This window comes from Rhinatrema bivittatum, chromosome 3, assembly GCF_901001135.1.
Source record: "Rhinatrema bivittatum chromosome 3, aRhiBiv1.1, whole genome shotgun sequence".
Taxonomy (NCBI): domain Eukaryota; kingdom Metazoa; phylum Chordata; class Amphibia; order Gymnophiona; family Rhinatrematidae; genus Rhinatrema; species Rhinatrema bivittatum.
This window is the reverse complement of record NC_042617.1, coordinates 162,812,756-162,826,899: the sequence shown is the minus strand read 5'-3', so window position 1 is coordinate 162,826,899 and position 14,144 is coordinate 162,812,756. Positions and strand designations below refer to the sequence as shown.

Here is a 14,144-nt window from a genome sequence, read left to right as displayed (position 1 = left end):
ACGCCTTCTGCCCCCCTTTCTCGACTTCGACTGAAACATCGCGGAGCCTTCGCGTTGTGCCACGTGTCCATCAGATCCATGTGGGGCACTCCCTATGTTTCGCAAATGAGAAGAAACGCTTCGTCCGCCAGCTCCCACTCTCCGGGATCCAGGCGATGCCGGCTGAGAAAAAAATCCGCCTGAACGTTGTCGACTCCTGCACTGTGAGAGGCTGCTATGTTGCTGAGATGTAGCCCTGACCAGGCCATCAAGCGCTGAGCCTCCTCCGCCACCTGTGGGCTCCTTGTCCCGCCCTGGTGGTTGATGTAGGCTACGGTGGTCCTGTTGTCCGACAACACTCGGACCACCCTTCCCCGCACTACTGGTAGGAAGGCTTGCAGAGCCCGACGGACCGCTCTGGTCTCTAGTCTGTTGATAGACCACTGGGCTAGCGACACTGACCATAGGCCTTGGACCGAGGTCCCTAGGCAGACCGCTCCCCCACTGGAGAGACTGGCCTCCGCGGTCACCACCGTCCCATTGGGCACCAGAAGAGACATTCCAGAGGTCAGATGACTGGAATCCAGCCACCAGAGCAGGCTGGACCTCACGAGTCCCCCTAGTGGAAGCGGTAAACGGAACTCCTCTGAAACCGGCGCCCAGCAAGATAGTAAAGACGACGGTAAAGGCCGCAGATGAGCAAACGCCCAGGAAACCAGCGCAAGTGTGGAAGCCATAGAGCCCAGGACCGTAAGGCAGTCACAGACCCGCGGCCGGCGGAGAGACAAGAAGCGCCTTACTTGAGCTGGCAGCTCTTATCTCCGTTCATGTGACAGGAACACCAAGCCCTGCGACGTGTTGACAACGGCTCCCAGATATTCCACGGTCTGCGAGGGTGTCCGAAGACTCTTGTTGAAGTTGACCACCCATCCTAGGGACTGCTAAGGTGTAGGACCCTGGCCAACTGACAACCGACATTGATCCTCGGGCTTCGCCTGAATCCACCAATCGTCCAGGGAAGGATGGACCAGGAGACCTTACTGGAACAGCCGCGCCGCCACCGCGACCATCACCTTCGTGAATGTACGGGGGCCGTCGCGAGACCAACCGGGAGCGCTTGAAACTGGCAATGCCGTCCTAGAACGCAGAACCTGACGAAGTGCAGGAACGACGGCTGCATGCCTATGTGAAGATACGCCTCCATGAGATCTAGGGAGACCAGAAACTCGCCGGGCCGCCCCGCAGCCATTAACGACCGAATCGACTCCATTGTGAAGTGATAAACGGGAAGGCATCGGTTCACTCCACCAAGATCCAGAATGGAGCTGTCCGTGCCGCCTGTCTTGGGGACGACGAAGTAAATGGAGTAACGGCCCCTGCCATGTGGTTGACCGGAACGGAGGAGGCAGCCGAGTCTGATCACGCGGAGGACCCACTGGTCTGACGTTACACCGGCCCATCTCTCTACAACCGAAATCAACCGCGCCCCGACGTTGGGAACGGCGTGCTGTGGCTGCGGTGAGAGAGCGAGAGGCCGACCATCTTTTATTGCGAAGCTTAGGACTCCTGCGCTTGCCGGGGCTCCCTCGTTTCCCCCCGAAAAGACTGCTGCTGCCATGGCGGGGACCGGGAGGAAGAAGCCCTATAGACTGACCAGGAGACTGTTGAGGACGCGACGTCCTGGGATCACGAAAGCGGGACCTGGCCGAAAACGAATACCGCGCCCTGAATTTATCCTCGGGCCTCGGGAAATCATTCGATCTCCGGCAAGGGAGAGAGCTTACCCATAGCGTTCGTGACCTAGAGGTGCAAAACCGGAGTATCCTATTCACGATAGAGCAGGGCTGACACAGAGAGGTGAAAAGGAATGAAGCCCAGCCGAGACTACCCCCAGCGGGGTGGCGATGCCCCACCCCTCCAGGATGGCGGGAATCAGGGGCCAGCTCCTTCCTGATGAAGAGGCGGATTAAGCTCGAGTAATCCCCTTCCGAAGTCAGTGTCTGCCCCGCCGCCCCCTGCGGCGGCGTGCCATCCCCCTCAGCCCCCCTGGGAGGCGGGGAGGACGCCTTGGAAATCTGCGAACCCGACGATTCCGATGTAGACCTCTCCCCCAGCCCCCCTCGGAGGAGGGGAGGGCACCGAGGAAATACCGGATCCGACGAGACAGAGGCAGGGTCCGTGCCCAAGCTAGGCGGTAGGGCCCCCCTTGGCGGTAGGGCCCCCAACGGGCGTTTGGCTATGAATCGGCCCGCCGCGATCCGCGGCCGAGTACGCATCCGGTCCAAACTGATAGGCCTCTCCGACCCCCCCGCCTGGCCAGAAGGTCACTTGTGAGCCCTGCGTGCCTTCAAGGCCCTAAGCCAGGCCACAAGAAAACCAGGGCAAAGAGCGTTTCTCCCCCAGCCCTCCCCCCCACCGCCTCCGATGGCAAACAGACCGCGGAGTCGGCCGCTGGGGGGGGGGGGGGGGAAGGGGAGGAGGGGGGTGGAACGGAAACGAGGGAAACCCTGGGACCTGCCACGCTCGGTGTCGCGCTCGATGGTGGCCCCAAGATGGCCGACGTTCCCGCCAATTTCGCGCGAGAGGTCGGCGTCTTTTTTTTTTTTTTTTTTAAATCTTTTCCCGCGGCAGACAGGAACTGCCTGGGGAAGGCCGCCGGACGGTCCCCGACCGCAACCGCGAGAGGCTGCCGCCGACCAAGCACCTCCCCGAAGTCAGGCCGCCGATCCTGCGCCCCCCCTTACCGCCGCCTGAGGAAACCGCGCTCGCTAGAGGCGCGCGGCGCTGGAGCCACAAGTCGAGCAGGCCGACCCAAGCGGCCTGCTCGGAAGAGAGCATTCCCCATGCTTCGACGAAAACGCCAAGTAAAAGGAGAGAAGGTGAGAGGGAGAGAGGGAAAAACGCCGAAACGACCGCTGCAGCAAAGACCCCGGCACACTGAAAAGAAAACTGCACCTTTTTTTTTTTTTTTTTAAACCGAGCTGTCCCTCGCAGCGGTCCGGCGGTCCGACCGGGGCGAGAGAACCGAGCCGCAGGCCCTGCACTGCGAACCCCGAGGCATGCCGACGAACGTGGGAAAACGGAGGCGCGCCGAACAAAATCACCACACGGGAAAAAAAAAAATTTAAAATAACTAAACAGCGCAATTCGGCGACCTCCCCCCTGCTGGCGACGCCCCCCCACCGACCGAAACGGAGCGGCAACGCCAGGCAATGGAGAGCCGCAAGAAATAAAAGTAAAACTTTTTTTTTTTTTTTTTTTTTTACACAAAAAAACGCGCTGTCCCTGGTTCTGAAAGCCCTATTTCCTGCAGGGGTGAGTGAACCAGGCTCCCTGGTGTCACCCCTGACGCTGCCACTAGCTCAGCCGGGTCCTCAACCCTGGCAGCGGCCTCAACCGGGGGAGGGTAGTCCCCTCAGGACCTCTCAACCCCCCTGGGAGGCAGGGCACCCGGGACTAAGGATTAAAACAAACCCCAATTTAACATAAAACAACTAGGCCTAACAAAAACTAGCCCAAAAATCAAACCTGACTAACCACCAGAATCAGGTCAGGAAGGGCTGTGACTGGACCTGCACCATCTACTGGAGACAGAGTAAGACTGAGGGGCTGTGACTGGCACAGGGGCATATATGGCTCCGCCCACAAGTTTTAGTCTGTCTCCATCTACTGGTGCGGAGTCACAACCCAGGTGTCCTGGACTGATCCTGGTACGTACAGGGAACACCAAGCTTCTTACGCCCATGATTTCCCACATACCCAGACTTCTCTCTTCCATGCTTTTTCTCTCTCACACACACACACACACATCAGTCACCTCCCTGACTAATGTCTCAAACTCTCACATACACATCAGTCATCTCCCTGAGCAATCACTTTCATTGTCTCTCACATACACACACACATCAGCTCTCTGACCAGTCAATCACACACAGGCTGGCTGCTTCTCTCTCTTTCTGTCACTCACTTCCTCTCCCCCCCCCCCCCCACCCCCGAGCACAAATGGGAGCTGCAGCAAAGAAGAATCCCATCGGCCGCGGGAGGCTCATGCTGCTGACTCCTTTCTCGATTAGCGGCTGCTTCAATTGCTCGGGGACCGATGCTGCAGCCGCCGCTGCTACTTTATCACGTGGCACGGCTCTTTCTCCTTCCCGCGCACCGCGTATCACTTCCTGTTCCGGGTCACGGGGGGGGGGGGGGGGCAGGCGCAGGAAGAAAAGGGCAGGCGCGGGTGCCACTGCTTCTTCTAGCACCGCTGCCGTTCCCCACTGGGCTTGAACGTGCTGACAGCCCGGCGGCAACGGCAGCGGGAGAGACCGGGAGCGCGCAACACACCTGCCGGTGCTTGGCGGCGCCACGAACCGGCAAAACACTCCCACTGCTCGAAGCAGGCATAACTTTGTGCGCGCCGGGCCATGTTCCGGTCCGGGGGCTGGTCCGGAGGCCGCGACCACGCCCCTGGAATGCCCCGGACTGAAATCACACCCGTGGCACTGCCCCCGGATGGTGCGCCGACCGCGTCACGCCCCCCGATGACACGCCAACCGCGTCACACGCGCGCCAGAAGCCTATGCAATATAGGCTTCCGGCGCGCAGGGCCATTTTAGAAGGGTTACGCGCGTAACCCTTTTAAAATTCGGCCCTAAGGATCAAAGGAGAGTGGTGCTGTCAGTCTACAGGGACTATGTATGTGTATTGTACACAATCAAACCTTAGGGAACATGCAACACTGTGTGCTGGAGAAATAAGGCTCACAGTCTAATGGGGAGGAAAATACTTCAACACAGACCTTTCCTGGTCTCAGCAGTACCAGAACCTTTCCTGGTTCTGGTACTGCTAAGTCAAGAGAGAGGACAAACCCAAACTCTGATCTTCCAAACTAAAATAGCTGGAAGTTCTGTTTGATATGAACCAAAAAATGATTTACGTCTGCATTGGGAACTACTGCTGTTTCTTTAGATCTTTCTTTTCACCCCAATAGAAAACTAAGTACTTTTTCTTTACCAAATATTTCAGTACCATGCTATCTTGAATGTGCTTTGAGTTAAAACAGAAGTAAGGTAATCACATATGCTTTGCAATGAAAGATGGGAATCAACCTTGGCAATATCAGGTTCGGATGCAATGAAGTTGCAAAATCTGGTCATAGCACTGGGTCCATTCAACATTCCATCATCCATATTGATGTCCAAGACTTGGGCTCCCATCTCCACCTGGGACTTGGCTATACTCAATGCTTCCTGGATTGGAAATAAATGGATGCAGAAAAGAAAGGTTACACACTGTGGAATCCCTCTCACTTGCTCTACAAAGTACAACCCCCCACCCCCACATGAAGCTGCAGTTCTCTGGAGTTGGATGGGAGAGCTTTCCAATTTGGTTGCTCCTCAAACCATACTGTGGCAATGTATTAACAAAAACGGAATTCAAGTGCTTTCATTCATGGCATTACATTTATAGCAGTACCTTCACAAGTATTTATAAAGGATGTCCAATGTATAGGGTAAGCCAAGGACAAAGCAAATTCCTAAGGACTCTATTCTTTGTTTATATTTTTGTAATAAGGACGCTGTTTTTCTGGGGAGAAGAATTAGGATTTATGCTGATCTCTGTAAAAGAACTCGGATAGGCATAGAAAGTTTTTGGAGATGCACCAAAAGGTTTTATCACTTGGTGCATTTTTTGTTGTTCATTTCCCCTGTAAATGCATTGTCAAATTTCATCAAGCTACTTATAATTTTTTGAGCCTTCACAACTTCATTTTTTCTTACATTCTAAGCAGCTGGGAGAGTAGAGGGATGCAGGAACTGGTTGATCTGTTGGGTTGGGATCTAAGATTAGTTAATGATAGTTAATGATTTTAATTTTGTTAACTTTATTAACTTTGTTTTTTAGTGCTGTTTGTTCTACTGTACTTATTCTATTGTGTATGTTTTTAACTTTAAGCCACTGACTCAAAAAGAAAGCTGAACATAAATCTTAGAAATAAATAAAATAATTACATTAGACACAGGTTTGGCTTTATGTTAATTTTCTATTACAAATTTTTTTTCTTTGTTGTCATACCCTCAATAGGTTTTTTTTTTTCCCTCTTGGCCTTCTCTACTGTGGACTAATTAGAGAGATGTGCTTTCCTGTTTTCTTTGTTTTGTTTGTTTCATCTTTCTATTCATTTTTTTGCATACTAGCTCCTGTTTTGGAATCTCAAGTGTATGCTGCGTAGATTTTGGAAATTATAAAAAAAAAAAAAAGACAGAAATTCCAAAGCCCAAAATATGGAGGATGTTCTTGCCCATGGTTATAACCGGAGTCAAGGGACCAGGAGGAATCTTGAAAGGAAAACTGGTTCTTACCTGCTAATTTTTGTTCTTGTAGTACCACAGATCAGACCAGACTCCAGGGTTTTGTACCCCTGCCAAAAGATGGAGACAGATAAAAGTTTTATTGAAACTGGTATATAACTAAGTGTGCCACCTGCAATCCCCTCAGTATTGACCTATATCCAAGCCAAGATACAAGAAACTCTATAAAAATTTGACAGCCTATCCCCTCCCCGACAAAACAGGAGGTTGGTGATGCTGGACCACAACGGAAATACTTTGTCCTAGAACAGAAGCAACACACAAAACAACTTAGAGAACGGACAACAACTCTGCTTCAGTTACAAACAAAAACAGAACAAGCAGGAATCTCACCCCTCAAACCTGGGCAGGCATCTGGACTTATCTGTGGTATTACAGGAACGACAATTAGCAGGTAAGAACTAATTTTCCTTTCCCAGTACGTACAAAGATCAGTCCAGGCTCCTGGGATGTACCTAAGCCCACTAAACTGGATGGGACCTAGAGAGTCCCGCTCACTGAACAATCTCATCAAAGCACGCTGTAGTCGGAGCTCCGACGTCCAAGGGATGGCGCTTTGCTGCCCTGCAAATCTCCTACGGCGATACCTGCTGAGCCTCTGCCCAAGAGCCTGCCTACGAACACGTTGAATGAGCCCTCAAACCATCCAGCATGGGTCGACCCCTAGCAATATAAGCTGAACTGATAGCCTGTTTGAGCCAATGCGCAATAGTAGCTTTATACGTTTGATGTCCCTTCCTCAGGCCACTCTAGACGACAAAAAGATGATCCGACACACGAAAATCATTAGTGACTTTCAGGTACCTTAACAACGCGCACTGCACATCCAAAAGACTCAACTCCCTCGCATGCAGAGCAAGAGAGTCCAAATCTGGAAAAGCCAGAAGCTCCACAGACTGGTTAACATGGAACCCCAAAACCACCTTTGGGAGAAAAGGCGGCACCTTACGCAACGACACCCCCGTCTCAGAGATCTGCAGAAATGGATGCCGGCATGGCAAAGCCTGGAGTTCAAAATCCGGCGTGCTGAACAAATAGCCACTAGAAAGACCACCTTAAGAGCCCTCCTCAGGGGCTCAAACGGAGCTGCACACAAAGCTGTAAGCACCAAATTAATATTCCAAGACAGGCAAGCCTTCCTCACAGGATGACGCAAATTCTTTGCCCCCCAAAGAAAACGCACGACATCCAGGTGAGCAGACAGGGAATACCTACCCCTGAACTTTACCTCTGAGACAGCCCAAAGCCACCACCTGGACCCTCAGAGGTGTAGGCTAGACCTTTGACCAATCCCTCCTGAAGAAAACTCAAGATATGTGACACAGAAACTTGTAGTGCCTGCAATCCCCTAGCCACACACCAGGACTCAAAAACCTTCCAAACATGCACATATGGCAAAGATGTGGAAGTCCGCTTGGCCTGCAGCAAGGTGGAGATAACTGGATCCAGATAACCTTTGCGCCTCAATCTTTTCCTCTCAAAAGCCAAGCTATGAGACAAAAGCGAGCGGCCTGATCTGAAAATATGGGGCCCTGGAGGATAAGATTCTCCAGGTGGTTTAACCACAGAGGTCCGTCTATGGCCAGACTGATGAGATTCGCAAACCAAGGATAGCGAGGCCACTCTGGAGCCACCAGGATTACGTCTCCCAGATGTCTCTCTAACCTCCCCTAACACCTTGCCTATCAGTTACCATGGAGGAAAGACATACAGCAGCACATCATGAGGCCACAGAAGCACCAGAGCATCAATGCCTTCTGCCCCATGCCAATATCTTTGACTGAAGAATCAAGGAGTCTTTGCGATCTCCTTGGTCGCCAACAGGTCCATCAAAGGGGAGCCCCATTTCCTGCAAACAAGACACATGGCTTCCTCCAACAGCTCAAAATAATAAATCCAGATGGTGCCAGACAATCGTATGATTAATACTAAATTATGAAAAGTCTAGCTAGAAAATGCAAGTATGTATTTTGAACTGGGGAAACCTCATAAAGTGCCAATATAAAGATGCCTCCTATGGCTACTTAATCCAACTCCAATATAAAGGTTGTTGGAAAAAGGTTATAATCATTGGAAAACCCCAGCAGTCCAGTGTAACTTAAGTGGTATACAGCAAATTGATGCTATACCACTTCAAAACTCACAGTTCTGTCGCAAAGATGCTGAATTGAAAGCTTCATGCAATAAGTCTTTTAATCCCGACACTGCAATGTTTCGAGTGGGTTCTCTTCATCAGGGAATGACTTTTAAGCATGGATGATATCCATATGTCTAGGCTGTGAGAATTCACCAATAGAGTGTTGTGCTTACGCTGAAATTGTGGCAATGCTATTTTTCTGGGTCAAAAGAGCTTCTTCTTCACTCAGAATGCGCGATGTGTGATGTACTCTTATCGCTGCTATGGCATATGGTCTATATGGTCTATATGGCACTTTATGAGGTTTCCCCAGTTCAAAATACATACTTGCATTTTCTAGCTAGACTATTCCTCCAACAGCTTGCATTCTCTGGGATCCAACACCTTCTTACTCAGAAAGTCTGCCTGCACATTGTACACCCCAGCAATGTGTGACATCGCTATCCGCTCCAAGTGCTGCTCTGCCCAGAGGATCAACTCCTGCACCTCCTGAGCTGATATATGCTACTGTGATCACGTTGTCTGACAGAATTCTCACTGGACAACCGCGTAACTGAAGCAGAAAAGGCAAGTAATGTGAACCGCACCGCTCTCATCTCTAACCAACTGATAGACCAGGAAACTTCTTTCTTCGACCATTGGCCCTGCGCCACCTGATTCTGATATACTGCTCCTCAGCCTGACAAACTGGCATCGGTAATGACCACCATCCAATCCGGAACATTCAAACCTACACCACACTCCAGACTGGCACGAAGCAACCACCAGGAAAGACTTCCCTGGCCTCCCCAAAGAGAGTCAAAAGAAGATGAAATTCCCCCAACAACAGATTCCAGCAGAAAAAGAGAGTCCTTTGAAGAGGGCACATATGCGCAAATGCCCAAGGAACTAACCCCAGAGTCAACACATGGAGCCTAGGACTTGCAGATAGAGCTCACAGTGCGCAGGGTGTGGGACTAACAGGTGATGAACCTGACCCTGTAACTTCACAATCCTCTATTCCGTGAGAAATCTCTCCCCTCCTTTGTGTCAAACCGTGCCCCCATATATTCCAGGTACTCAGAGGAAACGAAATGTCTCTTCATGGCATTCACCACCCAGCCTAATGACTGTAAGCGTTGCAGCACCTTCTGCACCGACTGTTGGCAAAGAACTTCTGATTTCCCCATATGAGCCAGTCATCCAGGTATGGATGAACCAGCATCTATTCTCTTAAGGTTATTGACACCACCACCATCACCTTGGTAAATGTACACAGCGCCGCTGCCAGACCAAAGGGAAGGGCTTGAAACTGCAGATGTTCTCCGAGAACTATGAAGCAAAGGAACCTCTGGTGCTCTTGCTGGATGACTACGTGAAAATAAGGTGCAGAGTCGCTAAATACTCCCTTTTGCAATCCGCCGTTGACTGACCTTAGGGTCTCCATGCAAAAACAGGGAAGTCAGAGCTGTATTCACTCTCTTTAAATCCAAAAGGGGGCAAAAGGACCCATCCTTTTTTGGCACTATGTAGTAAATGGAATATCTCCCCATCCGCTGCTCTTCTAATGGAACTGGAATTATGGCTCCCAGTTGCTTCAAGCGATGCACCTTACCTTGAACCACTGCCCGCTTTGCTAGAGAACTGCAAGGGGACACGAGAAAGGCATCTCTGATGGGACGAGAAAATTCTAAAGCGCAGCCGTCTTATCACCCTCAAGGACCCACTGGTCCGTGGTAATCTTGACCCACACTTTGAAAAAGAGCGCCAACCGCCCTCCGACTTCTGGAACTGAAGCATGAGCCAGCCTCGCTTCATTGCGAGGACTTAGGGCCTGCACTGGGCCCTGGGTTATTGCAGGAAGACCTCCTGGTCCCGCAAAAGGACTGATTCCAGGAGGTTGTCTTGGCCGGGGCTTGCCGCTGCAGACCTCTTGAGCTCTTGGACTGGCGAAACCTCCAATTGTCCCAGAATGTAGCTTGGGCAGGTACAAATTTTCTGCCCTTAAGCTTATCCTCCAGTAACTTGAGCACTTTAGACTCTGCTCCAGGTCGTCCCCAAACTAAAGCTTCCTCTTAAAAGGAAACACTCCTAGCTGCTATTTGGAGAACATGTCTACCAACCAGTTATGTAACCACATCAAGCGTCTAGCAGACATTGCCGACATCATGATGCAAGAGGACCATAAGCCACTGCTGCCTCCAGATGGTCAGCCTGCAGCACCGCATTTCCCCTTGAAGTTTGCAAATCCTGCAAGTGCTGGATCCAATGCAGACACACCCTCTGTACCAGACTACTGCACACCTCTGCCTGGATGGCTAGAGCAGACACCTTGAAAATCCACTTGAGATGAAGCTCCAGCTTACGGTCCTGCACATCACATAAGGTGGCGGAGCCTGCCACCGGAATAGTAGTCTTCTTGGTAACAGCAGACACTGAAGCATCCACCTTTGGAACAGCCAACATCGTCAAGGTGTCCTCCAGCAATGGATAGAGTTGAGCCATACCTCTGTCCACTCTGAGTCCAGATCTGGTAGTATCGCACTCCCAAGTCACAAGCTTTTTCACTGACTTATGAAAAGGGAATGCCCTTGGTGGACCCTGTAGGCTGTCCAGTACAGGATCTGCTCCCTCCAAATCAGATTCTGCCTGAGTCATCTTAATTCCAAATTCCTTAAGAACCTGTGGAATCAGTGGCCAGATATCCTCTCTGCGAAACAGGTGGACCACCTTGGGATCATCCCCCTCAGCAATACGGATCTCCTCCAGGTCCTTGACTGGATCCGGTAAATCCTGTAGTAGATCCATTCCAGAAGGGTCTTCTGCGGAGCCCTGCAGTTCAGAATCATCTGCATCTCCCTGCAGGTCCCCTGACCTCAAGGGTAGGCCTAAAGTATATCGGACCCCAACTGTGTGCTTATGCTTGGGCGGAGCTGACTTAGCACGTGAGCTAGGACCCTCTGTGGGAAGAGGCCGCGATCTACTGCACCATCTTGATCAGGGGTGGGCAATTCCGGTCCTCGAGGGCTGCAAACCAGTCGGGTTTTCAGGATATCCTTAATGAATATGCATGAGAGAGACCTGCATACACACTGCCTCAGTTGTATGCAAATCTATTTCATGCATATTCATTAGGGGTATCCTGAAAACCCGACTGGTTTGCAGCCCTCGAGGACCGGACTTGCCCACCCCTGCTCTTGATGCTTTCTTGGCTAAAAAAGCCTGATGCATCAGAAGCATATAATCTGAAGAAAAAGGCTGGGACTCTTCAGAGTCACAGTCAGGGGAGGCATTCCCCTTTGCGGAGCCAACGTTCAGAGAAAAATCCACCCCTCCACAATGCATCCAGTCGTCCTGAGCTGCAGCCCCAACTGAGGACAAATGAAGAGGAGAACAATCCCCACCTCCCCGGGGCCAGAGGGACATGCGTGGCCGAATCAAAGATGGCCATTGTCGGCATACAATCTGAGGGAGCTCTGAGGGAAGGCCTAGCCGACGCACTGAAGAGAAAGCTGATAGAACATGGTGGGAGGGCCCTGCTGATGCGCCTTCCCCACACAAAGTGCACCTGGAACCAAGATCACGCCTATTAAGGCGAAAACGCAAGTCCCCGTAAGCCCAGCAAACTGAAGTGCGAGGCACGGCATTGACCTTGTGGAAAAGCTACTGTAGTCCCTATCTCAAGTGCGCGTGCCGAAAACACGGTCTGATTTACCAGCTGCCCTGCCTCTGAAGAGGGAACCCTGGATACCAGGCTGAGAAGAAACAACAAGCAGCAGGAGCAAAAAAGGGACTCAGCTTGAAACAAGAAACACTTTTTTTTAAAGCAAAACTTTAACAACAAGAAACAAACCCCTGTAAACCCAGGAATAAAAGAAAAAAAATTATATTCCCCTGGTACTTTCCTGCTCCATCCGATGCTTGAAAAGAGGGCTGCCAGCAGGACACCAAGCTATCTCATGTGGGCTGAGGGGTCTGGACCACCAAATGTCTGCCCCACGGATTCTCAGACTGAGTTAAAAAGGGTCACCAACCCCCCTGCTCGCTCACCTTAACCAGGGAGGATAGCCCCATCAGGACCTGACAACTCCCCAGGAGGAAGCCCACAATCAGAAGAACTTCCTAGAAATCCTTTTTTTTTTTCAGACTGCAATTTTGCACCATCTGCTGGAGACAGAAAAATACAGAGGGACTGCAGGTGGCACACTTAATTATATACCGGTTTCAATAAACCTTTATCTGTCTCCATCTGCTAGCTGGGGTACAAAACCCAGGAGTTTGGACTGATCTGATTACATACAGAGAGCTAACATTTTGGGATATTGACATAATTAGTGTCCAGAATTTTAAGTAGCATTATCAATCCTAGTTCCAAAATCAATGGATATTTCATCTATGAAACAGAGTGGAGATGGACCTTTCATTTGTGACTAACTGGATAAATCTCCTCTTTACTGTGAACACCTCCCCTCAGTGACCATCCTATGTCATGCAATGACAGGTTGAGAAGCACATACTTCAACTTCTTTTACTACCTTTGGTCAGCCAACAGATGTCACTATTTAATGACTTCTAGAGTCTCCTTGCTACTAGGAGCTGTACGTTCTACCTCAATAGAATGACCAATTCTGGGCAGTCTCAGGATTAGGAATCAGGTAGAGGTGCAAACCTTCAGTCAGAAGTTCCAAAAGATATTAAAAGAGGAGATTAGGTTGGAAGAAAGAATATTCCTAGCAGGAAGGTTCCCCAAGGTGTTAGGTTCCTTCATGGGCCATCTCTCAGGAAGGGCAGGGCAAACAAGGGGTTGGTGATCCCTAATCTAGCTCGACCATCATCTACTGGGGGGGTAAAAGCCAGGGGGGTCCTGGTTCCCTCTTCCCCTCTGGGTCCCCCACCAGCCTCAGCGGTCAGCTGCTGACATCAAGAGGCAGGAAAATATTCAGGTTTCTTTCTTCTTTCTTACTGTTTTTTCTGTGTGTGCACTCCTTTAAAAAAATTAAAAAAAAAGTAAATACAGAAGAGAGATAGCGGTGTGTTGGCTGAGTGACTTGACTGCTGGGAGGCAGTGTCAGTTGAGTGGAGCAAGATTTGGGCTGACCACTCGGGGAAGCCTCCCGTTGCATCTCTTTGTCCAAGCGGAAGCTGGTGCGGGACACCTTACAGCTCCTGCACACAACTGTTCTGGTTCCCCTTCAGGAGCGGGGACAGGGAAAGTACTCTGTGTATTTCATGGTGCCCAAGGAAGGGACTTTTCGGCCCATTCTTGATCTTCAGAGGGTAAATGTGGCACTCTGGGTGCCATGATTTCAGATGGAAACGTTGCACACGTTGATAGTCGCAGTGGGCAAGGGGGAGCTGCTGGCGTCATTGGATTTGACAGAGCCTTATCTCCACATTTCCATAAGGGCCGACCACCAGAAGCTCCTGAGTCTTTCATGATGGCTGTCTTGTCCCAATCTGGAGAAGGGGATGGACCTAGAGGTATCCAACTGGATGGTGGTGACCACAGATGCCAGCCTCAAAGGTTGGGGGGGGGGGGGGCGATTTGTCAAGGGAAAACTGCCCAGGGATGGTGGTCACCAGACGAGGCGTCCTGGTCAATCAATCGATTGAAGACCAGAGCAGTTGGCAAAGCCTTTCTTGCCTTTCTCCTTCTCATTCAAGGAAGAATAGTACGAGTGTTCTCA

At 50.8% G+C, this 14,144-nt stretch overlaps 1 protein-coding gene across 3 annotated transcripts in view; it reads right to left on the bottom strand.

Annotated features, from left to right (window-relative positions):
• The window catches only part of MTR (5-methyltetrahydrofolate-homocysteine methyltransferase), a 357,506-nt gene that overhangs the window by 254,437 nt on the left and 88,925 nt on the right, over positions 1-14,144 (bottom strand). For all 3 annotated transcript variants that reach the window (XM_029593902.1, XM_029593903.1, XM_029593904.1), the window contains one exon: positions 5,079-5,219. In XM_029593902.1, coding sequence (XP_029449762.1) covers positions 5,079-5,219 — 141 coding nt within the window. The remainder of the gene's footprint in view (positions 1-5,078; positions 5,220-14,144) is intronic.